The sequence below is a fragment of the Copidosoma floridanum genome, unplaced genomic scaffold (genome assembly GCF_036245765.1).
Source record: "Copidosoma floridanum isolate Cflo_tuat_1 unplaced genomic scaffold, Cflo_Japanese_pri ptg000019l, whole genome shotgun sequence".
NCBI classification, from domain to species: Eukaryota; Metazoa; Arthropoda; class Insecta; order Hymenoptera; family Encyrtidae; genus Copidosoma; species Copidosoma floridanum.
In genome coordinates this window covers 17,307,713-17,334,168 of record NW_028321896.1, presented here as the reverse complement: position 1 = coordinate 17,334,168, position 26,456 = coordinate 17,307,713, and the positions used below count along the sequence as shown (strand labels likewise).

Here is a 26,456-nt window from a genome sequence, read left to right as displayed (position 1 = left end):
AAAATGCCAAACCTCACGGAACAATATAAAATTGTTTTTTTTTTTTTTTTTTTTTTTTTTTTTTTCATCTTTAATGTACAATATCTTAAAAAGAGTGTCGTGGAGCCTCTCCTTCTTGAACTATTATATTTATAACTTTATTGATTTTTAGAATGTATATGCACTCTGTCGCCATTTTTAATTTCCTTTTTTTCTCTTCATATATTTTAGTGCATTATAATTTTTTTAAGTATACATAATTATAATAATTAATAGCTAGGATGCAATTTTTTTATTTTTCTTGAATACTAATGTAGGTATTTCGCTAATTTTTTAACAAAAAAATACAATATTCAAGCGCTTACGGAAACTCGATGCACTTGTTATTAATATTATTATTATTTTTTTACTGCTCGTCTTTTTACGTCATCGTAGCTCTTTACGTCAGACTTATTTTATATTCGCTTTTTAACCAGATCTATATCACACGAACTTTGTTACTATCACCTCGTAGCGCCACTAAATAACTGTTGTTATACGGTTTTTTAGTTGTTTTTGTTATCTTTTCGCTTTTGTAAAAGTGATAGGAAATATCGTGGTAACTGCAAATAATTAATTTATTCCTTCAAAGTATCTAAAGCGTCCGATTGTAATTACTCGGCATCCACAATCTGTTTATACACCGTTGGATCTTCCGTTGCAGTCGATGCAAATTTACACTTATGAAATAATTATTGCAAATGATGTCATGATTTTTTATTTCTTCTTTACTTTGGTACCTAGTCGCATTATATCACACGAGCGTTTCGTTTGTTTATTATTATTAAAAAAAAAAAAAAAAAAAAAAAAAAATCTTATTGGATTGTAGTTGTACTTCCATACGTACATCGCTTCCGTTTGTAAAAACAACACAACGAACCGATACCGCGTAAGATCCATCATCATTATTGTAAATTAAATAAATAACATTATGTAGGCACGACAACCGTAAGGGTAAAGTGCATGGTAAACTTTTCACCGTCTTTTTTTTAGTACTATACTTTTATTACATTTAAAAAACTATCGCGTAACATTACTGATATCTCGTTGATGACGCGTGCAACTTGCCACTGCTGAACCAAGACGTTTCAGTAGTTTGAAAAAGAGCAACTTTTTTGATATTTATAAGTCGTGTATATACATATACACCTACGTCTTTGTCGGAGGACGCATGTATTTGCTTTTGCAACAGATCATTAAAAAATCGTTTTGTTCCAAAATAGAACAACGTACCCTTAACACTACGCTTCTCCTTCGCGCGTCCAATTGATTGTTCATGTATTTACATAGTACGACAATTATACGTATATATACCAATTGTTGAAAAAAAAAGAACTCTGTGGCACGTGTCAAGCTTGAGGAACACATTTCACTGTGAAATATAGGGTAAACATATAATCGATGGAAAAAAATAATTAAATAAAACGTCACTTGGCAAATTTACACACGTATACAGAGGTGTCACTAGTTAACGATGTTCCTCTTCAAATTTTTTCACGCACAAACCTCACGCATACAGTCAGGATGACGTTTGTTCAATGTAACGCGTATATTATATTACATGGTCCCTCTCTTTCGCTGAACTGCTTCACATGTACACAAACACACTCACATACACACGCGTGCGCGCACTAATAGTCCATTTTAAAAGTGATCTTCCGATGACGATCGAGTGTTCGATTAGGTGGGAACAGCGCGACGCTGTATTTTCTTTCTCTCTCGGCTACAATATTCTCCCGTGCACGTACAGTTGCGTGTATAACATGTAGTGGGAGTTGATTCTAGACTTGCGTGGCTTGAACACAATCCGCGTCGCGCTCCGTCTCTCAGTCCGCCGCGTCCGGCTCGTCGTAGTGCGAGAACTTGAGAAACACCTGCTCCAGCGTCGTCTGGCTGAAACTGTACTCCTCGATGTCCAACTCCAGCTTGGCTGAAAAATCAATAAAATCTCCATGAATTCGCGTACCGAGGTGGATTTAAATTCATTGGGCACAGTAGTCACAAAGGAAACGAGAAATTTGAATAAACTGAACCTTGTTCCATGTAAAAATTGAGTGATTTAAAGGTACAAACGTCATTGCAGTCAAGTACGACCCCTTGAGGTAAAAATCCAAACGAATATGTACCTTTTTCCAGCTTGGTGAAGCATTCGGCCAGCGAATGCACCGAGTGCTGGGGCACGGCGAACACGAGCCTGTCGGCGAAGCTCTCCTCGAGGGTCGCGGCCGCGAACATGTCCGTGACGAACTCCCTGAGGCAATTGACCCGAGTACCCGACGGCGTGGTCGGGGTGCAGTCCCCACCCAGGAGCTTCATCTCCAGGGTATAACCCGCCCCGTAGAGGTTCTTCAGGTGCTGGGTCGAGCCGATGCACCGCAGCTCGCCCTTCACCATTATACCGACGCGCGAGCACAAGGCGTCCGCCTCCTCCATCGAGTGCGTCGTCAGGATTGCGCCTCTACCTCCCTGTATCGAAGGAAAAAAAAAAAAAAAAAAAAAAAGAGAATTATTTGTGTATACACTCGTTTGTGATATTTCACGTCTCGTCACCTGAAAACTAGCGAGTATCGTGTCCCAGAGGAACCTCTTGGAGCGCGGGTCCATGCCGGTGCTCGGCTCGTCCATGAGCACGACCTTGGGCCCACCTATCATGGCCATGGCGAAGCTGAGTTTCCTCCTCGTGCCGCCCGAGCACTCTTGCGTCTGCTTGTCGGCGTGCTCGTGTATTTGCAGGCCCGACAGGTACAGATCGACGATTCTGCGGTACATACACACACACACACACACACACGTATGATATTTTATTTACATTCTCGTCCCAAGACACAACTCACACACCTGTTGATTTCGGTGGAGGGCACGCCCCGTATGGCGGCGTAGCACTGTAGGTGCTCGCGCACCGTGATGTTCTTCCATTGGGCGTCGTGTTGGGGACAATAGCCCATCTGCCGGAAGGCCTCGGACATGTGCGAGTTGATGTTGTGGCCGCCCAGCTGGACCCTGCCCCGGCTCGCTGCCTCCTCGGCTATGATGATCTTCATGGTCGTGGTCTTGCCCGCCCCGTTGTGCCCCAACAGCCCGAGCACCTCGCCCGGCTCCACGGCCAACGACAAGTTTCGCACCGCTATCTTCTTCGTCGGTGGTGGCTGTTGTTGTTCCTCGCGCTTGGTGCAACAGCTGCACGTCGTCGTCTCCACCTGGCGGTACTCCTTGCGCAGGTTCTGTCAATGGGGCGTGAATGAGTTTGGGATCGTGGACGAGGGCGCATGCATACACACACGTACCTGGACCATTACGACCGGGGGCTCCTGTCCGGCCGAGGAGCTGGTCATGATGTTGAACACCTTCTGCCTCTCGTTCTTCACGTCCGAGTCCTCGTGCTCGCCCACGTCGTTGTTCTCCATGATCTCCTCCCCCACTGAGCTACCGTTGCGCTACGGGACACGAACATTTTCATGCTCCCCTACTTTTTTCTTTTTCAATTATAAGCACACGGTTTAAAACTTACCATGAAGTACTTGAAGAACTCCTTGACCTTGCCCCCGCTCTTCTTCGTGTCGAGGAGCATGAGCACGAAGAACCAGAGCGGGCAGTGCAGCATCACCCCGAGCCCCATCACTATGATCTCCCAGGTCAAGTAGTCGAATATGCTCAGGTGGTGGCAGGTCGTGTTTATCGAGCACATCAAGTGGACTCGGTCGATGTAGTAGAGCGCGGCGTACGGCACGTACATCGTGTTGCACAGCGAGAACACCACGTGTAGGGCGAAAGCGGCCACGCCACCTGAAAAACAATGTTTTTTTTTTTTATAAACCCAAGAGGGTGGCCAACAAATTGGTATAACAGGTAATAGTCGAAGCGAGGCTCACCGACGCCGAGCATGTCGAGTATCATGACGAGGAGGAAGGGTATGAGTCCGAAGAAGGTGGCTATGTTGGGGAGGAAGCTCTGGGCCGAGTCCATCTTGTCGAACATGTAGGCGAGACAGGTGGAGAAGAAAATGGAGGCCGGACAGTAGAGCATGATGAGGCCGCCGAGGGTGAGGAGGGCCGGTATCTCCTGTAGGGATGGCACGTCGAAGAGGAATATGATGCCGAGGATGCAGAAGCATATGAAGCTCATGAGTCCGAGCAGCACGACAAAGTACGTGAAGAAGTACATGGTGAAGGAGAGACCGTTGACGCGCAGTTGGTTTTTCGCCCGGATCTCGCGGTCGTAGACCATGTCGACGGCGAGGGTTATGGGCACGAGGACGAGGTCCATGCCGATGAACAGGGACGAGCTGGCTATGCCGATGTTGAACTCCTGGGGCTGGGACGTCTGCTGGAACGGGTGAGTCTTGACGCGGATGGGCGACGTTTGCTGCCTGTCGCTCAGTAAACTGGAACATTTTACGGGTTTTTTTTTTTTTTTTTTTTTTTTTTTTTTTTTACATGTTGCTATGCTTCTCTTGTGTGTTATTAACAAATGTTCAAGCCAATTTTTAATATGAAACCGGCTTACTTGTAGAACGCGTTGGTCAGGACGTTTACGATAATTGGCAACGAATGTTGCATCGTGTCGTTGTACATGACCGTGAGGTTCATCCTCGAGGCGTTGTAGCCGGTGACATTCAGCACAGCCATGTGGGGAGCGCGGCGCAGCAAATTCGCAAACGTACCGTCGTACTCGTCCATGGGACCCACCATCCTATTGATGTTGCCCACCAGACCCGACAGATCCTGGCCGGTGCTGTTTATGTACATCACCCGCGTGTCGTCCCCGTAGCTGTCTGTAAATCACAAAACTCGTAAAACAACAAATAATCAGCTCACAGCTTTTACAGGAGTACGAATTTTTATTCATCGGCGAGCAATTAATTTACGAGTCACTCCTGTCTCGCATATCGAGCAAAAAAAGAGAGATCGGCGTACCATTGTTTAGCTCGAGGCTCTGCATCTTGATCTCGACGGTTTGTATGCTGTTGAGGTAGAGGCCGAGAACGACGAGGGCGAGGGGCGCGACAATGGTGAAGTACAGCTGCTGGTAGTTGCGGAAGAAGCGCAGCACGCGGAGTCGCAGCATCGCGCAGAACGTTTGCATGATCTTGGGCTCGATTTTCACGGGATCGAGGCCCAAGCCGAGGATTGTCGGGCTCTTGTCGTTCTGCGAGCCCCTGTCCAGTGTGTCGTTCGAACCTGCTGCGATGAATTATATAAGGAAAAAAAGGCTCGTTTGCGAAGGATACATTTATCGGAGTTTTTGTGCACGCATGAAATTTTTTTCTTTCTTTTTTGTGTCATTGCGTGGATCAACAAAACTGTACAGTATCAAGCTGCTTCGGTGCTGTGCGGTCAACATTTGCAAACTATAATTTTTGCTTTTGTACAAATTACAGCGAAAAACAAGATGCCCTTAATCAAGCACTACAATATATAGATACATCAGTAGAGAAAAAATAAAAAAAGTTCAATCTTCGAAATACCTCTCGCATGCTTCGGAACCAAAATACTACCATACTCAAGCCTCATTCTCGGCAACGTCAACTGCCCCTTGTAATCTACGTTTGGTTGCGTTGGTTGCAAAACGGAAACACACAAAATGCCACGTACAAGTTTTTTTTTTTGTTTTGGAAAGACAACTCTACCTTCATTACCACTACTTTGTAACTATATGCTATGACTTTAAAAACGTGATACTCGATGCGCACATGAAATGTAAAATGAAAATAAAACCATGTCACATCACACTATATTATATACCCTTGTGGCCCTACAAGAACCAAAAAAAAAAAAAAAAAAAAAAAAAAAAAAAAAAAAAAAAAAAAAAAAAGTAATCGTACACAGCTACTGCCAGAAGGTGTACGAAACCCGGTGCAACGTACTACTCGTACGGTAAATCGGATAGGGGATAAATAGAACCTAACGACCATCCAAAATGACCATCATGTAGTCGAGCAAACGAACCTTTGATCTGTGCCTCGCTCTGCATGACGTTGACGCCCTCGTTCTGGAGGTTCTGGTAGGACGCGCTCTTGGACTGTAGGGAGAGTGACCGGCCTAGCGCCCGATTGCGCACCATCTTCTTCGACAGATTGTCCATGGTGCACTCGGTCTCCTCATCCTTCTCCAGGTGCAAGAACACCTCCTCCAGGGTCGTCATCGACACCCCGTAGCTGCTGATGCCCAATTTTTGCTTCCTCGTCCTTATCTCGTCCTCGATCGCCGAGAACAGGGCCGCGAAGCTCTCCACCGAGTTGTGCGGCAGGATGAAGCTCAGCTCGCGCCCGTGCCTCCGTGCCTTCTCGGCCTTGGGCACGTGCTGGGACACCATGCGGCTGATGATGCCCTCCTTGGGGTTTCCCTCCAGCACGAGACTACCATTTTTCCACGCGATCAAAATGTAAATAATCGTGTACATTGGGTATAGGAAAAAAATAAAAAAGCTGTGGGGATGACTCACGTGAGGTGGTAACCAATCCCGAACTTGTTTTTGAGAAAAAGCGAGCTGCCGCAGCAGCGGAGCTTGCCTTTGCTAACGACGGCCTTTCGATCGGCCAGTATGTCCGCCTCGTCCATAAAGTGGGTCGTGAGGAGTATGACCTTGCCGTGACGGCGCGACTGTAGGAACGACCACATCTGCCGTCGCGAGTACGGATCGACGCCGGCAGTTGGCTCGTCGAGGATTATGATCTTGGGATCGCCGATTATGGCTATGCCCACCGACAACTTTCGCTTTTGGCCGCCGCTCAGGTACTTGGCGAACGTGTCGGCCTTCTCCAGCAGGTCTATGTCCTTCAGGGTCTTTTTTACCTTTTTGCATAGAACGAGGGTCAGTCGAAACAACGCTTAATCCTCTATTTGTGCCTTTTTTCACCATAGCCAAAAGTGTTAACTGGCAGTACGAATGAGTATTTATATACGCACCGAAAATTGCTATGTGACTTTTTATACGATAAAACTTGTACCTACACACTTTCTTCTAAGAAATAATGATATATAAAAAAAAAAAAAAAAAAAACTTGAAATGGCACTGAAAAATGACTAAATAGTAATGGAAACTTTCAAATGAAAAAACTATAGGTCGTAGCATCTGGTATTTTCTTGTCAAACAATTTATGATGGCAAAATAACCCAAAAAAACGCGAAATTTCGGCCGAGAAGCCAGCAAGAGCGAACGAAGCAATGATGCAAAAAGGCCCTCACCTCGTGCTCGATCGTGCCGCGTGGTATCCCCCTGACCGCGGCAAAGAACTCGAGGTGCTCGCGGGGCGTGAGCAAGTCGAAGAGTATGTCGTGTTGGGGACAGACCCCAGTCATGCTGCGTATGATGTGCATGTCGTTGGAGTCGCGCACGTCGTAGCCGAATATGAGGGCCGTGCCCGCCGTGGGCGAGGTCAGGCCCGTCAGGATGTTGAAGAGGGTCGTCTTGCCGGCCCCATTGTGGCCGAGGATCGCCGTGATCTGGCCCTCGTAGATCGTCAGGTTGATGCCATTGACGGCCTTGACCTCGGGCCTCCGGCACTTGCTGTACGACTTGTACAGGTCGACGATGCGGATGGCCTCGCGGCCCTTCATCTCGCGCACCACCGGCTCGACGTCGCGGTTCGCCTCCTCGCCGCCGGTGAACGAGTTGTGGCTCGGCTCGAAGCTATTCGTGCTGCCGGCTGCCCCAACACCTACGCTGGTCCCACCCTCGCCTCCGCCGCTCGACGTCTGGCAATTATCATCAGTAGCAGCTATTCGTATCGTCGGCTTAAGTGCCTGATGGTGCGCAGAGTGCTCGGTCGTGCAGGACGACGCGTCTACAGTCGCGGTCGCGGTGCTATTAACGCGCTCTTTCGAACTTACTCTCGGCGCCTTGTTCCTCCTGCACCAGAAGCCCAGGGTGAAGCAGAACCACGGCGGTCGTTTCACTCCGTACTCGCCTGCAAGCATTTGTTTGTTTTTTTTTTTTTTTTTTTTTTCCTTGTGATGTCCATCCAATTGAAACACTTACTTGGGATGACCGAGTCGAGGTAGTAGGCCAGCAAACCGTACAGAAATATGTCCAGGGTCATCATTATGAGGCTCCCGCCGAACGGGATCCCGGGGCCGGACCACAGATTGTCAAAGTTCACGCCCTCGCCTTGCAAGTCCAAGACGAGAGCCTGGAGGAAAATACATTTTTTTTTTTTTTTCATAATTTCTTTTCGAGAGAAAAATATAACATGTCTGGTTGTTCATTTCCCCTTTTTTTTTTCTTTGATTACCTAGCCCTCGTCGTTTTCATTTATTGTAAAAATAGATGAATTAATCGATGCTCGTTATCGATATTTACATATAATTGTTGGGTTCTTTGGTGATTAATTAGTTACGCGTGGCTTTACCTTGTCCATAGCCAGAGCGACCCCCGTAGGACTGAGTAACGATACGATCCAAAAGGCCACGGAGCTCGAGTCGTCGACAAACACCTGGATGAAGTACATGAGGCTCAGAATCGTCACCGCAAAGTTGCCCAGCACACCAGCGGTCTGTTTCAAACAGAGGAAAAAGAACATGTCTTTTTTTTTTTTTTTTTCTTTTTGTTGCCCTTTACGGTGTCAAAGTGTGCAACACTGTACTTACGCGTGACTTGTCGAAAAAGGGCGTTATCATGAAGGCAAACATGATGACGGAGAAACTGTAGAGCACGACCAGCAGGAATATAGGCAGGAAGTGCGTGTGCTGGAACATTTGCAAGGTGAAGAGTAGAACGACGGCAACGGCCGACAACAACAGTACGAAAGCTCCGTAAATGATGAACCACGATAACCTGCCGATCGGAAAGTACAATTGTACATCATTGGTGTAATATTACTTAATCGATTTAGAAAGAAGAAAAGAAGAAAAAAAAAGAAAAAAAACAGAGTATTGCTTCGTACCAAAAGACCGAGTCGTTGAGGCCCATGATCTTCATGCCCTCCTTTATTTTGTTCTCCTTCTCGCCGACTATCAGTATCAGTAGATATGTTATGAATTGCGATAAGGCCAGCACCATGTACAAAGGAATCACAACCCTGAAGGCGAGCATCCAATCTGAAAACAATGATACAATGATACAACTGCACGTACGGGTGAAATGGTAAAATATTTTACAGACAGTGGTATTGTTTGACAACAATAATATCGGATGGGATAAAGTTAATACCTGCTGTGTACGCTTCCTTGGGAAACATCTCGAGTTTAATGTCCGGCACGGTGATGTCGTTATTACCGGTATCCAGCTGATGAAAATAAGGAAGCAAAAAAATCATCAACCAGCTACCTTTGAACATCGTTACGTATATACATTAGTACAGCATTATTAGTGGGGGGCGTACTCTAATTTTCGTAGTGTCCATCATCAGCTGCAGGGCCATGAAGCCGGATGAAAAATAATTGTTGACGGGACACGAGCCGCCGGTCTCTATGGACAGTACACCGCTCATCCAGTGGCTGGTGTCTTTGCGGCAGGTCACCGGCGAGGAATACATTTCGGTCGGCGACGGAGGCGACGTGTACGAAGGATTCGTCCTTATCTCGTATCTGTTGAGCGAATATATTCATATGCGATACATTGAGGGTACGGATAACAATTTTGCTGCGTATGTAAAATGTTGGTGTGTCGTCCGAAAGTTGAATCGAATGGTCGTTTTTGTGTTTACATGTATGAATTAATATGAAGCTTACAGTAAACGACTAGAAATCGGCTGAGGGTCCTCGAAGATGACCGCCATCGGTATGCTGTTGGGCTCCCTCCAATAGGCGGCTTGTAAGTCGTCCTTTGACTCGAAAACGAGAAAATTCAGGGGGTGCTTGTTCGAGTAGTCCAACATCGACATCCACAGGGAGTTCATTGAGTTTAAAAAATTCTGCAATTTACGATACTTGGGCGTTTTTTTTTCTTCTTCTTTTATTACTTTGAAAAAATGATCATTTTATAAAAGGACTCACAATAGTTTCCGTCGAATTGGGTACTACGGCTATCGTGTTGTTTTTGTAACTGCTAAAAAACTCGAAAATGTCGCTCGTCTCTTGCCTCTGAGTTGTGATTGCGGGGTAATTTGGATTGGGTATCAAAACTTTGACCACAATTAGTATTCCAAGGATGTACAGGGGCAGAAATATCTCCTGAAAATTTAAATTGAAAGTTTCTCTTTAAAGAAGCCGAGAACGTTATTTTTTAAAGTGTAAGGTTTTTTTTTTTTTTTTTTTGTTCGAATAAGTACTTTTCTTCCGTAATTTCTCTCTTACCATTTTCATAATTTTCATTGAATTTTAACCCATCTATTTTCAACTAATTTAATTTTTTTTTATCTAACGCCCCTTCACCTTTTCTTAGTTTTTTTTCTTGAACATCTTCCATTTCCGTCCCTTTTTCATTAAAGCTTCGATACTTCCTTGTTCCCACACCTTCGAGCGTAGCTATTTTTAAATAATCCATTTGCTTTCACTCACCATAATCTTACATTCTTCCTTATTTCTTCTCTAAAGCATTTTTAAATTTATCTTTTCTTTTTTCCCTCGTTACTATAAAAATTGTATGCTTCACTGTCTGCCCTCCTTTTGGCATGCGATCCTGCACCTTTTTATGTCTCCTTTCTCCCATTACTATATCTCAACACAATCTTTTTACGCATCCTTTCAATCTCTGTCCCCTTATTTTACCCTCTTGTTTCTATTCCACGAAAATACGCCGATTTCATCATCATTTTATCTAAGAAATATGGTATTCTTTTTAAATTTTCTACCTTAGCTCTGATGGTTCACCAGTCTTTTTTTTTTTATTTTTCATTTTTTCCTCATTTTATGCATGAAATCCATACTCATTTCACTAAACTGGAACCAAAAATAATGGCACTCTTTTACCACCAATGGTTTTTTCTTCAAAGCCAGTGTGCATTATATTATTCGTGCTTTTTTTTTTAATTATTCAAGTAAGTGGATATGTAGCCATAAGGTCTAAGTATACGCCACGGTAACAATCCCACATACACTCCGCGTTACCATGGAGCCGCAAATAAACTTGGCCTAGCCCTAGCCAACGACCCTCCTTACATCGGTCTACACTCGGTTTTCGATTTCCCTGGTACATCCACCGCGTGTGTGTACATTGACACTCTAACCCCCTTGTCCTCCGCGTAGACCCCGTCCGCAATGTCGTAAGTGGATCATGTCATTTTTCGTGGACGTGGTGAGCGAGGACTCGTTCTACGAGAATCTGACCCTCGGAGTGACGCGGGTCCTCGAGGCGAACCCCTGCATAAAGGACGTGCGGCTCGAGAGGCGCCCTGCTTGCGACAGGTCCTTCTTGTCCACGTGGGAGCAGAAGCACTGTTGTCTCCTCACCGAGGATCTTCGGAATTTTTACACCTCCACCGATGGCTTTCTCCTCACGTGGAGCCTGCAGATCGCAGGTATGTTTTTTCCCTATTTCATAGTATCCATTTATTTTGCACTCCCAAAGGAATTCTCGATTATTGGTTTTTCATCAGACGACTTTTCCGCTTTTTCATTTTACTAGGATGCTAACGATTTCTCAAATATTCTCATCCGACACTCTATACACTCTGATTCGGAATCGATTGATCAAGTTACCTATAATACCCCAGCAAAAAAGTTGACACCTTCCATTTTAAAATATTGACTAGTGCACCGAAATTATATCGAGCCGCCGTATAGGCAGCGTTGCAATGTTACGTTATTTTTGTCCCATCAATTTTTTCTGGCTTTTTTTTTTGTCCAATCCATCGATAAAATTAATACGCGCCAACAGCGAAATCGCATCAACCGCCCGCACACGAGCAAACTCGCAACAAACTTTTTCGCTCCGCACGCCAATTTATCGTTGGGGGAAAAAAAAAAAAAATTAAAACTTCACCGTAAAAAAAAAAAAAAAAAGTGTCCATTGAAAGCTATTTCCGCGCGCGTACGATGCACTTCCGACGATGAATTTCCCCCAGACTCCATAAGCGGCGAACCCTCCCATTTGTTCCCCCCACAATCCCACCGAGTGAATCTAAATCACCGCGACTCCCTCTGCGCGAACGGCATCCCTAAAATAGACACCACCACCACCCATTCTTCTTCCCTCTGATTCCTGGATTACCAAAATAAGTATACCTACATATACACGTCACGCGATCCTACCACAGGCGAGGAGTTCCCGATCGGCCGTATGGAGATAAAGGAGCTGTCGAGCCTGCGGCGTCACGTAAGCGGTGGCAAGGAGCAACAGGCCGACACCGTTGGGGGCAACGCAGCAGCAGCGATGAGCACCGGTACAGCGGTCGAGCCGAGCTTTGGGGGCTCGCGGTGCAAGCTCTTCGAGCTCGCCGACATCGCGGACTGTCGCGTCTTCCTCGTTTACCAGCTGCAGCCCGACCGGGACGAGCCGTCCGTGTGGCTGTACAGCCTCGGCAAGTGTCGCTGGTACCAGCTGGCCGACAACTTTGTCAAGTACTTTCGCATGATGCTCGCCCACCTCGGGCTCCCGCTCTGGCAGATGTGCGCCGTCGGGCTGCAGCTGCCCACGTGGCTCGAGCAGGTCTGCCTCGCTATGTATATATTTTTTTTTTTGCATCCCACTGTCACCGCTCCCCTTGTGATGAATGACTAGCTGGTCTCCGTAGCTTTTTTCTTCTTCAACATATTTCGTAGATATAGTGTGGAGCTTTTTTCTTTTTTGTATACAACACTCGGTGTGAGCAGTAACGAAAAATATTACCCAAGTTACCTTGCCCCTTCCAAGCCAAATTAAATCCAATATACCATTTCCATCGCTACGATTATACATTTTTTATACATAAAAAAAAAAAAAAAACATGCACACAGGTGTATCTGCTGGTGGGGCCGCATTTGTTGCAATCCGCAGCGGTGCCGGCGACTTCGGTGGAGTCGAGCCTGTGGAACGACGGGCCGATAAACGTCATCGATCCCGCGGTCTTTCGCGGCAAGGACTACCAGCAGCAGCTACAGCCGAGCACCACCTCTGGCAAACAGAAAACCAACTCGAATACGAGCCCTGCGGCGACTACAACTACGACGAGCAACGCAAGGAAAAAGTCGTCGTCTTCCCACTGAGGGAGCCCTGACTGATTGGGACGTATACACTTGTATGTGTTATATGTATCAGCTCTTGCAGTCGTGTGGATGAAAACAAAAAACTTTTGTCTCCGTCATTCCAGCGTTGACGTACGTGCTGAATTGGGTATTTTTTTTTTTTTTTCATCGTTTTATTAGAAATGACGCTTCGGGGCTTTGAAGATTTTTTTAAAATTTATTTTCTCAACCCAACAACGTGTATCGAAGCATGAATTAATCATAAAAAAGAAAATGTGTACGAACGTACCGCCGTGGTCTTTCGCTTCTCTCGTTTCTTCAGGAGGAGGTTCCGGACGAGCATGGCTCGCAGCTGGGACAGGTACACCCCGCAGGAACCCATTCTGAGCTCTTCCGCTTCAGTCAGTATCTGGAAACACAAGAAAGAGAAATAACGCTCGTTTACGTATACATATTTATGTTGGTACACGTGGAATTCAAATCATACAATCAAGTACACATGGATTGTTATGTCATCTCTGACGATGAACACTGTTGCGTAACAGTAGTAATGCTTGTGGTCGTTACACTTGGCGAATTAAAATTGTCGCGCTATTGGATCCCAACGACCGTACTCATTGTGTTAAAATTATGTAAAAGTGTAACAATAAAGCTGACGAAAATATCCTTTTTTTTTCGTTTTCATCTTCTCTACTCTGATTCTCGACAACGTCAAATAATGGCGACTCATCGAGTAACGTTTGTTTGGAAATAAATTTGATCATCATCTCTCGGGAGGGTAGCGGATGATCATTCGATGGAGACGCCAATAAAGATAGACACAGCAAATAAAGTCGGAGGCAATCAAAGTGTCACCGCGCGTAAGGGGACACGAGCTGGAAATGATCGTAAACTCATGTATACGGACGCAGACGTGGGGTAAGGCGTATATGTTTGTATGTATCGTCGGACGTCGCGCTTGAAAGGGTTTTGGCTTTTTTTCTGTCTTTTTTTTAGAGGCCATACAAAATTTTAATCCGATCCCAGAGCTACTCCTACGGATGCATGCACGTATATGGATATTTGCTACCCCCTTTTTTACAGAGAATTAATTATTATAGCAGGTCGATGTCCCAACGAACTGTATATTAACCCGTGAGTTTATCGGTTAATCTTTCTATTTCTCGTACGTGGGTGACAGAATGCGTATTTATTAATTTTTTGCACTAAAAAAGCACTCCATCAATCTAACATGAATAAACAAACTAGTAAATAAACGAAAAAAAAAAAAAAACTGTATTAGCATCTTTAAAATCAAATACAGCTTTCGATTCAACGTGATGTGTCACAGACTGCTATATTGCAAAACGTCGTACCGTGGAAGTGACGACGGATCAGCTTTGCCAAATGCAACTTACGAGACGATAAAAAGTATATGGCAAGTTGAAGCGTGCGCGGGTCTATGTAGTCAAATAACGGCGTAAAATGCGTTAACAGGTGTGCCGGAGTGGCTGAATATGTCGTAGTGACATAAACATCGAGAAGTTCAATCTTTGTCGCTTGCTGCGTTTTTTAATTCTTTACTGTACTAAAATTTGTGGTTTGGAGTAGATTGTTTCAAAATAACTTTTAAGACTATTTTTTTCACGGTTTTCGTCACTGAAAGCAAAAAAAAAAAAAAAAAAAAAAAAACCAACCTTTATACTAGTAAGCTCATTCTATGGACATTTTTAAGATTCTTGAACTTCGCGATATATCTAACATTGTATGTTTACAAGTTATGAACGAATATTTAAAATTTCATGTGAGTTTATGTTGGATACAAAGCTTATTAAAATGTATCGTCCTGCTTCAAGTTAGGCAGCAGGCAAAATTTATTATACATTTTTAGTACAATTAAATGATTTATTTATAAACTTTTAGAGGTGCTATTTACACGATTATTTTTTAAATTAATTTTCATACGTATTTCTTGATGAAAAAAAAAAAAATAAATAAAAATACAACTCTTCAAAAGTGCTCGGTTGACATTGTCTCTCGTTTCGTAGATGGAAAAATTACTGAATTGGAAACATTGAAATCAATGAATTTCGAACGAATTCACACTCTGATTCCTGATAAATGATAATCCTGAATGTCGTCCGATTGCTTTGCAAAAGATGCAGGTAAACACAATAGAAAAAAAAAATTGTTTGAACGAAACACAGAGAGGGTAGCAGAGGGATCGTTGTCATTTTGAAATATTAAAAAAGCATCGACCGAGCATCGATTGGCCCACAGACAATACCCCCGGAAAGAGCCACGCAAAGAAAGATTAGAGCCCGAAATGGAGGGCAAAAAGTAGACCGATGACATTCAAGTCCTCAAGACACGCCATCCCAAGCCTCGTCGTTTTCCCTTTTACACACGGTCAGTGAGCGTAAATAGTCTGTCGGAGTGTGTCGTCAGTCCATACACACCAAACACACACACATAGCCGAGGAAGGCTGTACCGGGGGCAGCTCGTATAGGAAATAAGGGATAAAAGGAACCGGGGAGCCAGTTTGCAACGACTCCAACCCCCCCTCCTCCCCCACGACCACTTCCTCCGTGGGTATACACACACACACACACAGAGAGAGAGTACCCGTAACTGTGCAGGTGGCGCACACCACACGAGGCCGCGCGAGTATCGACCGGTGAAAATGTGGGCGGGGGGTCGGGGACGCAACCAGCCAAGTTACCTTATATACCCAACCCCGCTAGGTTTAGTTGGTACACGTACAGCCTGGCCTTTCTTTCCTTCTTCCTCCCCTTCCACCTCAACCCTCCATCCCTCGCGTCTTTTCGTTCCACCCACCCACCCATGCACACACATGGGACGGGACTCGAAGAGACGTCACGCGATGTTGTATCATATACACACGTTGAGCGGGGGAGGGTTGGGTTACACATGCACGTACGTGTACGTGGGTAGGCGCGCGCAGAGGCCACGTGAGAAACGACGGTGTGTATAGGCTATGATCGTACACCCTCCATAAACACACACACACGCACACGATGGTTCCTTTTTGTTGACGTGTTACACGTTATCTGCGTAATTCAGCAGCAGACCAACCCCCACCACCCCTTGATCTTCTTATACGTACGCACCCCTTTTTTTTTACTTTTACTCGCACTTTTTTTAGCCCTCGACGGGAGGGTATGGTGACGTAAGCCACGAGCTCACCAAAGAGCAAGTAAACGCGCGTGTTTATAAACACACTTTGTCCCCTTCTGCTCCTCTCATGTATAACGTACATGTGGTTCGGTCTGCCGAAAACGGCCTGGCACTACTTGTTCGGCGCCCACCTGTGTATTCTCGCGTACGTGTACTATATACGAGCGCGCAGTACACAGTCGAGAGTCGGGGAGCCGGTTTGCTCCGGTTAGTTTCAACTGGGCCATTTATTATTACACATAGTAAGGGCCGCTGTGCTGTACGCGCCTTTGGGCTACCGTCGGGCAGTTTACTCAAGTAAAATGTAAGGTATGTAAATATATGGATATTGCGGAAATAATCGGTAAAAACAATAGAAACTTTGTCTTTGACGCGACAAACGACAACGCCAATCATCGAGGAAGCCCCGAAGGTACCACAAGGCAGGTTATACACAATACACCCCCCTCCCGAGCGCGTAAACAAAGCCCCGGCACGCATATATTGTTTGAGCGGCGAGAGAGAGAGAGCCAACCGAGCCAAACAAAACAAATGTATTATACGCGCTTGTGACAACGATTAACGATGCATGTACTCCTTCGTCAACGTTATACATGTGGCAAGACACGTTGCATGATATTAGCAGAGAGATCGGAGCACCCCCCGCCCATAATATACGGTGTCGCGAGAATTTCACTCATTTCGACCCCCCATGGTTTGCGAAAATAAAAAAAAATAAAACCTTCCGTGGTCATGGTGGTGATCGATCCTCCCCCCCCTCCTCCTATACACACCGCTGCTGCCTTGGCGAAGGACGCCATCGATCGTCGGCAGTAGGTACGGTACATCGTAGGTGGTTCGCCGCTGCCCCCGAATGTTCCGCATCGGCTATCCTCGACGAGACGCACCGTACAGCTGCACGGGGTTGAAAGGGAAAAAAAAGAAAGAAAAAAAAAAAACAACCCCCCGAGAGAAGGGTGTATATACATATACTCCGAGAGGTAGGGAGGGCTGTCCCCCCTCCTACGCTGACAAGGGGGTGGCAGTGCACAGGGCGTGCATTGTAAAATCGATGCGAGAGCCTCGCGAGCGGCGTTGAGACGGGAATCCCTCTGCCAGCGGATCGGACGCAGCGCGACTTTAGGTGATCGATCGGCACATGAAGACACGTCCACTGCCGGGACGAACGAACGAACGGAGGGAAAAAAAAAAATAAAAAAAAAAAAAAACACGTTACCTTGGCCTCGCCTTCGGCACTGCGCCTCTCCGAGAAGATATCCATCAGCCGGCTGGCCTCATCGAGCGGAGTGACTGCTGGCCGCGCTGCCTCTACGGCGACTTCGGTGGCCGCCAGCCTTGACGAGGACCTCGTCGTCGTTGCTTTTGTTGCGGCTCCAACGACAACAATAGCCAACCTCGCTCCTCCCGTCGTCTCCTTCTGCCTCTTCTTTTAGCTTGTAGTAATAGCCGGGCCCGCGCACTCATGCCCCGTAACAATATTTCCGACACCGCGCTCACAGACACACAAGCACATGCACACGCGCGCACCACCAATACCCACCCAAACACCCTTATCTTTCCAACCCCCTTTCCTCCCTTTCCTATCTTCGGACGGGCGCGTTCACCTCCCGCTGATAGTGGTCGTGTAGTAGTCGGGCATGCTGCTGTCGGACCACCCCCTTGCTTTTTTTTTTTTTTTACCTGCAGGTACGACGGAGCATCTTTGCCGATGTACCGCGCGGCCACGTTTACGCCAGCACTGTGCAGCGACAATCCACGGGGAACGTGTACAGAGTGCGTCGGAAGTAATGGGCTGCAGAGCGTGGTAAAGATAATAGTGACAGGCAGGGGGGGGGTGGTGGTGAGCCGAAGGGGAGGAAAGAGCTCGAGGGGTGCGGTGTTAGCGCTCGTCGGTCAGCGACGACCAGCGACGCCAGACTGCGGGGGGATAGAGAGCGGCACTGACGCACAGAGATGCTCGGGAAGCCGAGCCGGTGCTCACTGCGGCTGCGTCGGGGGATTTCGGACCTCCACCGGCGCCCAGCGAGCGGTGCTCGTGACGTATAGTCGGCTGCTGCGACTGCTCATTTCCCCCTCCCCCCCAACTTTTTTTACGATTAATACACTGGGTGCAACGAAAAAAGTGCGCCTTTCACCCTTTTTCTTAAAAAGGTTTTTACGTGGACATCCGCGTGATGGAGGTTTTCCGCGCTTTTGCTCATGGCGTGGGGGGTAAGAGTGTTCCGATGCTTTTTTACGCGCGTGTAATAATAAATGCCAGCTAGCTCGTGTCACGCCGTCGGCCGTTGCTCCGAATATCGTGTCGCGCGCGGCTATTTTCAGGTGTCATTTCGTGGCTTATCCGAACTTTTGGTGCGAGAACGCAGGATCGGCTACCAGAGTATATACCCTACATAGTAGAGCGCGTCTTTTGGTCTCTTTACTTGCGACTCGAGCGTTTTGTTTACTTTCGTGAGCTTCTTGTAAACTAGGGTTTTTTTTTTTTTTTTTTTTTTTTTTTTTTTTCTTTCAAGAAAACTGTTAATATTTGCAACATTTTCATTCTTTTTACCATATACTAGCAGAGCTACTATGAGGGATTCAACGTTCTTAGCTCATACACGTTAGTAAATTAAGTCCTTCGCTACCTACCGTATACTTAATCATACAATCTCATCGTTTGGATTCCAAAAAATCTTCACTGTTTAGGTTACTAAAAACGCAATTTGTCTTCGCGGCACACAAATCGATCGCGCAACTATTCTCGATAAAATCGCCAACCATTTTTTTTTTTTCCGCCTTTGTAGTACATAAATTTATGCTCGGTATTGTGCAACTGTCGGACGTGTGCGAGTTGAAAAGTCAACATCGTTAGAACACCTCGACAGTCACGGGAGAACAATTGCATATACTGAGGCGACAAAACATAATTCTCTCTTTTTTGTTCCCGATAAGTATCTCTATCGCCTTCGTATCCAAACGTTACTTAAAATTATCGCTGTCGGACAGACTCACCAATAATGATAGCTTTAGTTGTCATACCAAAAAAAAAAGAAAAAAGAAAAACTACTATATGTCTTTTGAAAATAAAAGACCCAACGACTCTTTTGTCACGCTCTCGGGGAAAAACAAAAAAATTAATTCTCGAGAGCTTCGCAAACGCGTTGGGTGTACTTGAGTACTCGCAACCCCATCCGAAACAGCTGCTCCGTTTGGGCATCGCGTGGCACACGAAAAATTCCACTATTGTACACCAGCATCTGGCAACTGATGTATCTGGATATGTATATCGCATGTTATGTCAGGGAGTTTGAGAAAATCGATTTTCCGAAGGAACGGACCATCCTGTACGACTTTTTCCCTTTTTTTCCAAAGAAATACATGGTTGCGCAAAAACGCCAGCCCACTCGTTTCGATGCCTTTCAAGCGCACCGAGGCATCCCCGTTAATGGTTTTCTTCACGAAAACAAATGTTTTCCCGCTCAATAGAGCTTCCAAGAAAAAAAAACCCCACTGTTTATTCGCGTTAACAAAAGCAATGCCCCCAATGGCACTTGGCCAGAAAAGCTCTTTGATTATTCAATGCGCGTGAAATGCCAATGATTAATTCACATGCGTACCCTATACAGCGTATACACGTGACGCTTCAATATTAAACTAGCGGCGGGTGTTGAAATCAACGTGTGCGGGATACACAAAAGTTATTTATCGGCAATATCCGGGACTATACTTGTTATAGCTTATACGTCAGTGCCTGCACCTCGTTTCACCTTCCCGTTAAAATTGCACGGTATCCCAGAGTTGTAACGACCGATGCGTGGATATATTTTATACAAACATCACAACTCGAGAAACGAGTCGAGGAGGACACTTGTCGCCCGAAAGGTCTGAAAATACACACCTCCGTCCATTTGGGAGTGCCATAGGTAACATGACTGTATACCCGTATAACTCTGTACGTGCAGAGCACGCTTAGTCAGCTTATTTTTCATCACCTGTGCGCCGTCCAACTATTTATTGTCCGCACCTTCTCTCTCCCTATACATATACTCGCACAGAGTTCAACTTTCGTCTATATACCTACATCTATATATATATATACGCTATATTCTTTTCGTTATTGACTCGATTTTACGAGTCAAGGGAACGAGGGATCGAAACTTCCGGATTGCGACGAGAGGGGTACAGTTAAGCCGAGAAAAAGTTTGTATTTCATAACACTGCAGCTGACATGTTTAGTACTAGGTAAGTGTAATTGAGAATATATTATATACTTATTAGAGTGTTGAACAAACTTTGCATTTCTTGTGCATCGGTAGGTGTACAACTGGTAATCCGATCGTTGCCCTAGTCCAGCTGTATACGTATAATAAAATGTAACGAGAACTTGACGGTTATGCAATTACGGCTTATTCGATTGATTGTTTCATGCGCTTGGTGTGTACAAGAGCGCGGCTGTATGAACAACAAAAAAAAAAAAAAAAAAAAACGTATCCATGTTTTAAAGCCGCAATAATACTCTTGTTGAAATGTTCAACAGTTGGACTTTACCCATTGTACACAAGTACATCGATTAATGAAGGATATAATTAACCCCTTTCGTGTCTCGTTAGTCTTGTTTTCAGTTTTCTTTACTCGAGTTTGACTATTACACGTTATTTTGTCATTACATCTGTATGTACGTTATAATTTTATGATTCAACAATTTATCAAAATTATTGATTAAACTATCTAATAAGTTGACAGAGTGACCATTACAATCGAGCTCAATTCGATAAAGTACATAGTGCGTAGTAAGGAAAAAAAAAGTTTTCATTTTTATCTGAGTAAGAACAATAAAACAGCAAAATTGTTATTTTTCTAAATAATTTGGGCCGAGGGTTACTCACAAAGTAGTACATTTTTGAACCCACTCGTTCGATCAGTCAAAGGTTATTGATCGTGTAGTTAAATCATAACAAACGCGGTATAGTTTATAGTCCATACCGACGTAGCGTCAACAGCTGCAGGTATGCAAAATTTCGCAATGTGTCTTCACTGCAGTTTTGTAGTCGGATATAAGTACCTTCACGTAAAAATTTTCAAACTACAGCATATTTTGTAAATTACAGTAGCACACCAAGGTGGAGTATCTAAAATCGACTTTGTTTACTTGTTGGCAATGAGTCTTTATTTGTCTTTCGTAATCTAATTCGTAATATTTTTTCCATCATCTACATCAGCTAAAAATCACATCAGAAGCGACAAGCCATATATATACTACACACGAATGGAAAATCACCCGCGTACCACAACCATCGGATCTAATTTCAATTAGCGACAGAGTCCATTATCTTTAGCCGTAAGCTCACGCCAATGACCGATAATGTGGCATCAAGTCACGAGAGCGAATGGCATTCATCAAATGCCGAGCACTTTATAGGTACTCGAGGTACTCCGACGACAGTACATTATATCCTCGAATTAAACGACTCTTTTACGAGCATGAAAAAAAAAAAAAAATAAAATAAAAAAAAAATACATTGTACACAGGTTAACGAGTGAAAAAAAAAAAAAAAAACACCTACGTTTACCATGGGGGCTTTATTGATATAGTTGACCTATGAGCAAGAGGTCGAAAAGTTTGTTATTGACGTTCTCTATTACCTGACCTCATTCGAACTTGTAAGCGCTTCATGCGACCTTACGCCAGTTAAATTTCGTTGCGACGGAAAATATTAAATCACTTGTGTAACATAAATAACCTTTGACATACGAACAAAATCGTAAATATGAAAAATGTGTAATAATTTAATTGTGATCGGGACATGCGTGCAATAGTTGACGTCACACTGCAAAGCACAATGACGCAGATGCGTGAAATATAATTTTTTTAGGGGATGATTCAGCTCCTTTAGACCCACCCCCTTCCCTCTAAACGGGAGCTTTGTCCCGTGGCCCTGGAAAGAGCTATCGTCTTTGGGCTGGACTAAATAATAGACGAAACCTTGAAATGACCAAACTCATAATCGATGATTACATAAATATGTATGAAGTGTGTACACGATGGAGTGCTTAGCAACACAATGGACTCAAACATTAAACCCATTTATATCCTAATGGCTTCAAATAATATTATCAGAAGTTTTTACACAACCTAATTTACTTACAAAAATTTTATTTCACGTAGCCAAGTTCATAAAAAAGTTATCGGATAGACAAAATTGTACAACATACATTATTATTTCAATTACGTAATAACGAGGGAAGTGTGTGTGTGTGTGTATGTACTGAGAATCGTATCACTTTGTAGGCGAGTGTACGTAGAAGTGGCTCAGCTTTGCTTAAGAGTGCTCCGAATCGACTATAGAGCATCTCCTTCGATAGCTCAGTTGGTAGAGCGGTGGACTGTAGTTGGTATGATCAAATGGAAATCCATAGGTCGCTGGTTCAAATCCGGCTCGAAGGAATAATTTTTTTGCCAAATTTTTTTACGTTTCCTGTATTTATTCAATCAATATTTTTACAAGTTGCGATTTATCATTTTTTACCGTTACATGCATAAACAATAATGAATTGCAAAAATTTTTTGTTTTTCTCCTTAATTTCTAAAAACATCTGGTGACTGTGATAAGTAATAACAATGAAACAACAACGAATTTATTCCTTACGTTTTCCCATCACGCAGGCAACTAACGATCCTTGAATTTAGAAATAAAATATTGACGCGCAAGTACGTCTGAGCAAATACCTTTTTCCTTTTTGCACATTAGCCTCCACTGTGTGTGCGTCATTGGTAACGGGAGTTTTAATGAAGAATCGATTTTGCACAATGTGTGGAGTCAATTTCTACAATATCGTGTACGCTATTCTAATACACATGTATTAACTTGCACAATTATATTACAATCGATAACACAACATTATCTCGTTATACCATACAGTACTTCCCTAGTCAGTTGGTTAACAAATTGTATAATACAATATCTTATTGTAAAAAGTGTCTATGCTGGCATTTTCCGATTAATAAGTAGCTGTATAAATATTTAACTTATGATAGGAAAAAGCTCGAGTACGCACAATCAGCTCATGTTTATAAAAAAATTGCATGCAAAGTTATCGTATGTCGCATATGTGCGACTCATATATCGGTTCGCTGAAACTGATCTGCTATAGATAATTTATTATCGTTCATTTGGTCAAATATCTATATACTCATAGTCTACCTAAATACTCGTATGTAGCTGTACAAATACAAAATTCCAAATCTTGTTATGTTTGATAATTTTTCATACGCCAATTGAGTGCATTTTTGCAATGTTTATTAGAAAGTACTATAATTGGGCTCAATAGATGATTACCTGTACATAATTCAAATACTTACAATACTCGTATCAACGATGAATTTGTCAATGAAAATATACCTATTAGCTTAGCCGTTTACAATGTGTTACATAAGAGTTTTATGTAGAACAGAACTGCTATACATGATATCAAGATAACCAAAAGTGGTGGGGGGTGCCGTAAGTTGACCACGTGGGTACTTGAAAAGCAGATACAAAAAATTGGTCGACCGTGACAGGACTCGAACCTGCAATCTTCGGATCCGAAGTCCGACGCCTTATCCATTAGGCCACACGGTCAGTTATCATTGCCATGATCGTAGCGATACATTATGGTCTATCTTTGTTTTTTATTCAGTTTTTTTAGTTTTTACAAATTTTTTGCTCGTACAAAATGATTTTTGTACATTAAAACTCTTAAAATTTACTTATTAATTGCAAATATGCATCTCTAAAACATTTGAGCTTAATGGGTTAACTATTTGATTCATTGAATTGATTTTCGATTACCGACTGATGGTAAGTTATTGTCAATTGGTATGAGATGAGTGTTCTCCTTGCTCGTTGCTAGTAAGATAAAGAGTATAGATGCTTATACTTTGATCAACAATTAGTTTTACTATAACTAAATAGTATTTACATATTTGTTTAATACACTACTATACATCAATAATTAGCATAATCAGACATTCCCTTGAAATTGTATGATTATTAAAAAGAATTAAATGAATTATCGACTTTTTATTTATTGTCGATCTTCACTTTCTTCGTTAAAAATGTGTTACAGTTGTTTCGGAATAACAGTACCTTCTTTAGACATGGGTAAAACGAGACGATCTTTGTTGTAAGTAGTACATATGTCTGAAGAAGGTACTCTGATACCGAAACAACTGTAACATGTTTTTAACGAATGAAGTAAAGATTGACAATATACAAAAAGTCGTTAATTCATTAATCTAATACGGATGTTCATCAAGTAACGATCAATAGTATTAAACATTTTAAAAAGTTACAAATGTGTATGTCACATATAGATTTCGTTTAGCGTGGAGTTTACCCCCAAATTCGATATCATTAGATTTTCATAAAAACCAACAGATATATTATTTACAATCATGCAAGGTGGTTTTCAAAGTTTCAGAGCTATTGACAACATGTATGAGCTGAAAAACTGCATGTTTAATCAACACATACTCTTATGAGAAACTTTGCAGTGTATCTCTGTCGTATTGTTCACTTAATTTTTTACTGCGTTAAAGTACTTATATTTTTAAAAATTTTTACGCATCCAAGTTACCCTTACGGGTGATTTTACAAAATCTCCAAATGTATGGAGAACTATGTACGTAAATGATCGTATATAAATAAATGACACAATTATATAAATTAGAAGAAAAAAGCCTATCTGCTATGTGTATAACTTTGATGGGAATGCGCCCCATCGTGAAATTTAAGTATTTGGATCAACATGGCAAAACATATTCCGATAACTTCTTATTATATAGGATCACTAGCGCACTGCAGTGAGTCTACATAAATTAGTTTAGGAGTAGTCATTACAACTGCCACAATGTACCTGTTAAAGTTTATATTGATAAAAATCGTCTCTTTACCAATTTGTTGCGTAGGATGATAGATTATATCGTCCGTGACAAAGTAATGTATCGAATGAAATTTGTTTTATTTATTTAAACACCGAAAAATTTTTTTATCATAATGCGAAAAAAAAAAAAAGTTGTCATGAGTACTAGGCTCATTCAGTCACTTATTGTTACGGCAACCCTAACTTTGAATTCGACAATTTAGATGAAAACTAAGTTAGTAAATAATTTATAAAAAAAAGTTACGACCTAAACTATGAAAGGTGCTCCTATTAGAATATTAAAAAAGTTTCCGGGTGAAAGTTACGGAAGGCATTTCGTAAATTACGAAACGGTTTCCTTTTAAGACGAAATGCAGGCCTATACTTTGGCAAAACATTTCAAGTGCGCAGGTATGAAAACTCTTTGTTTCGAAAGACGCATTTTCCTTCTTTCGAAATATTAAAAATTTTATGAAAAAAAAAAAAAAAAAAAAAAAACCATGAAATCTCCAATGAGACTCGTCGGAGACCCGATTGACGATTATTAAATACCGATCGTTCTCGTTTCCGAAAAAGAAACACTTGCTATAGAAATGTATAACTTGTATAAAAAAAAAAAATTAAAAAAAATTGTACCAACCACTGATTATCTTACAATATTTTGTGTTATCATGGAAAGATTAAAACAAAAGAAATCCCCTCGTCAATCTAGACATTTCCTAAAGAACCGATGCTCCTTCCTTATATACAGCTGCTCGACATTCGCCACGTATATATACTCACTTTTTTCCCGATATCCTTCGGATTCCCGACGCGCGAACCTTTCCACGTGACGCTTCCAATTTTCGCGCACAGGATCGAAGAAGCAGTCTCTGTTTTTTTTTCTCCCCCTTTTTCCCCTTCCCAACCCGAAGGAGCCGTAAATACCCATCAGAGCCATACCAGGCAGGATTTCTCGAAACAAAGCTCCCGGGACATTCGAATTCGAATGGCCACGAATCAAAAACCACTTCCCCTCCCGTAGATATCATACACATATCGGATGGACAATGTAGAAAAAGACACATCATTTTTTTTTTTTTTCTCTCTCTGTAAAGGCTCCAATAAAGTATGCACCTTCGGCTATAATATTCCGTGCGGGTAAGTATACGGAGCAAAGGCAATTAAAAGGGTCGCGCGTACATAAGGACGATGGTCTCTGATCTTCGGGAGCTATAGCAGCCACCCACACCTCTCGACGCGCCGGCGGCGATGGTTGTCCGACGTGTATGTATACATAGCCGTCGTCTGGCGCGACAGGCAACGTCGGGCGGAGTGTATATAGCGTCAGTCGCGCG

General features: G+C 43.2%; 2 protein-coding genes and 2 non-coding genes across 5 annotated transcripts; 2 read left to right on the top strand and 2 right to left on the bottom strand.

The window, feature by feature from the left end:
• Window positions 1-815: 815 nt before the first annotated feature.
• Window positions 816-17,985, bottom strand: LOC106638409 (cholesterol transporter ABCA5). Of its 2 annotated transcripts, XM_089592834.1 has the most exons (24): window positions 17,453-17,985; window positions 13,348-13,467; window positions 9,951-10,127; window positions 9,687-9,868; window positions 9,338-9,542; window positions 9,166-9,241; window positions 8,900-9,053; window positions 8,604-8,790; window positions 8,366-8,509; window positions 7,996-8,146; window positions 7,711-7,924; window positions 7,203-7,656; window positions 6,460-6,809; window positions 5,964-6,373; window positions 5,483-5,557; window positions 4,932-5,198; window positions 4,522-4,789; window positions 3,888-4,399; window positions 3,527-3,801; window positions 3,303-3,452; window positions 2,857-3,239; window positions 2,569-2,776; window positions 2,145-2,484; window positions 816-1,948 (listed from the first exon to the last, which is right to left on the bottom strand). In XM_089592834.1, exons 1-24 carry the CDS (start codon window positions 17,495-17,497, stop codon window positions 1,845-1,847), a joined length of 5,451 nt encoding a protein of 1,816 aa, XP_089448960.1. In that variant the 5' UTR covers window positions 17,498-17,985; the 3' UTR covers window positions 816-1,844. The 2 variants fall into 2 exon arrangements, with proteins under 2 accessions (XP_089448960.1, XP_089448961.1); XM_089592835.1 differs by lacking the exon at window positions 5,483-5,557 and having other exon boundaries at window positions 4,932-5,195; window positions 7,203-7,647; window positions 7,753-7,924.
• On the top strand, window positions 11,170-13,122 carry LOC149374574 (tubulin polyglutamylase complex subunit 2). The gene is made up of 3 exons (XM_089592836.1): window positions 11,170-11,413; window positions 12,152-12,543; window positions 12,831-13,122. Exons 1-3 carry the CDS (start codon window positions 11,170-11,172, stop codon window positions 13,077-13,079), a joined length of 885 nt encoding a protein of 294 aa, XP_089448962.1. The 3' UTR covers window positions 13,080-13,122.
• Window positions 17,986-22,571: 4,586 nt separating the features above from the next.
• On the top strand, window positions 22,572-22,663 carry TRNAY-GUA (transfer RNA tyrosine (anticodon GUA)). The gene is given in 2 exon segments: window positions 22,572-22,608; window positions 22,628-22,663. It is a non-coding gene; the product is annotated as a tRNA-Tyr (tRNA).
• Window positions 22,664-23,764: 1,101 nt separating this feature from the next.
• TRNAR-UCG (transfer RNA arginine (anticodon UCG)) lies at window positions 23,765-23,837 on the bottom strand. Its single transcript has one exon. It is a non-coding gene; the product is annotated as a tRNA-Arg (tRNA).
• Window positions 23,838-26,456: the final 2,619 nt, after the last annotated feature.

Coding starts and splice junctions, on each gene's coding strand:
- LOC149374574 (XM_089592836.1), top strand. CDS start 11,170: ATGTCATTTTTCGTGGACGTGGTGAGCGAGGACTCGTTCTACGAGAAT. Junction 11,414..12,151: donor GTGGAGCCTGCAGATCGCAG/GTATGTTTTTTC, acceptor ATCCTACCACAG/GCGAGGAGTTCCCGATCGGC. Junction 12,544..12,830: donor TGCCCACGTGGCTCGAGCAG/GTCTGCCTCGCT, acceptor ACATGCACACAG/GTGTATCTGCTGGTGGGGCC.
- LOC106638409 (XM_089592834.1), bottom strand. CDS start 17,497: ATGGATATCTTCTCGGAGAGGCGCAGTGCCGAAGGCGAGGCCAAG. Junction 8,791..8,899: donor CTCAACGACTCGGTCTTTTG/GTACGAAGCAAT, acceptor TCCGATCGGCAG/GTTATCGTGGTTCATCATTT. Junction 8,510..8,603: donor CCTTTTTCGACAAGTCACGC/GTAAGTACAGTG, acceptor TGTTTGAAACAG/ACCGCTGGTGTGCTGGGCAA.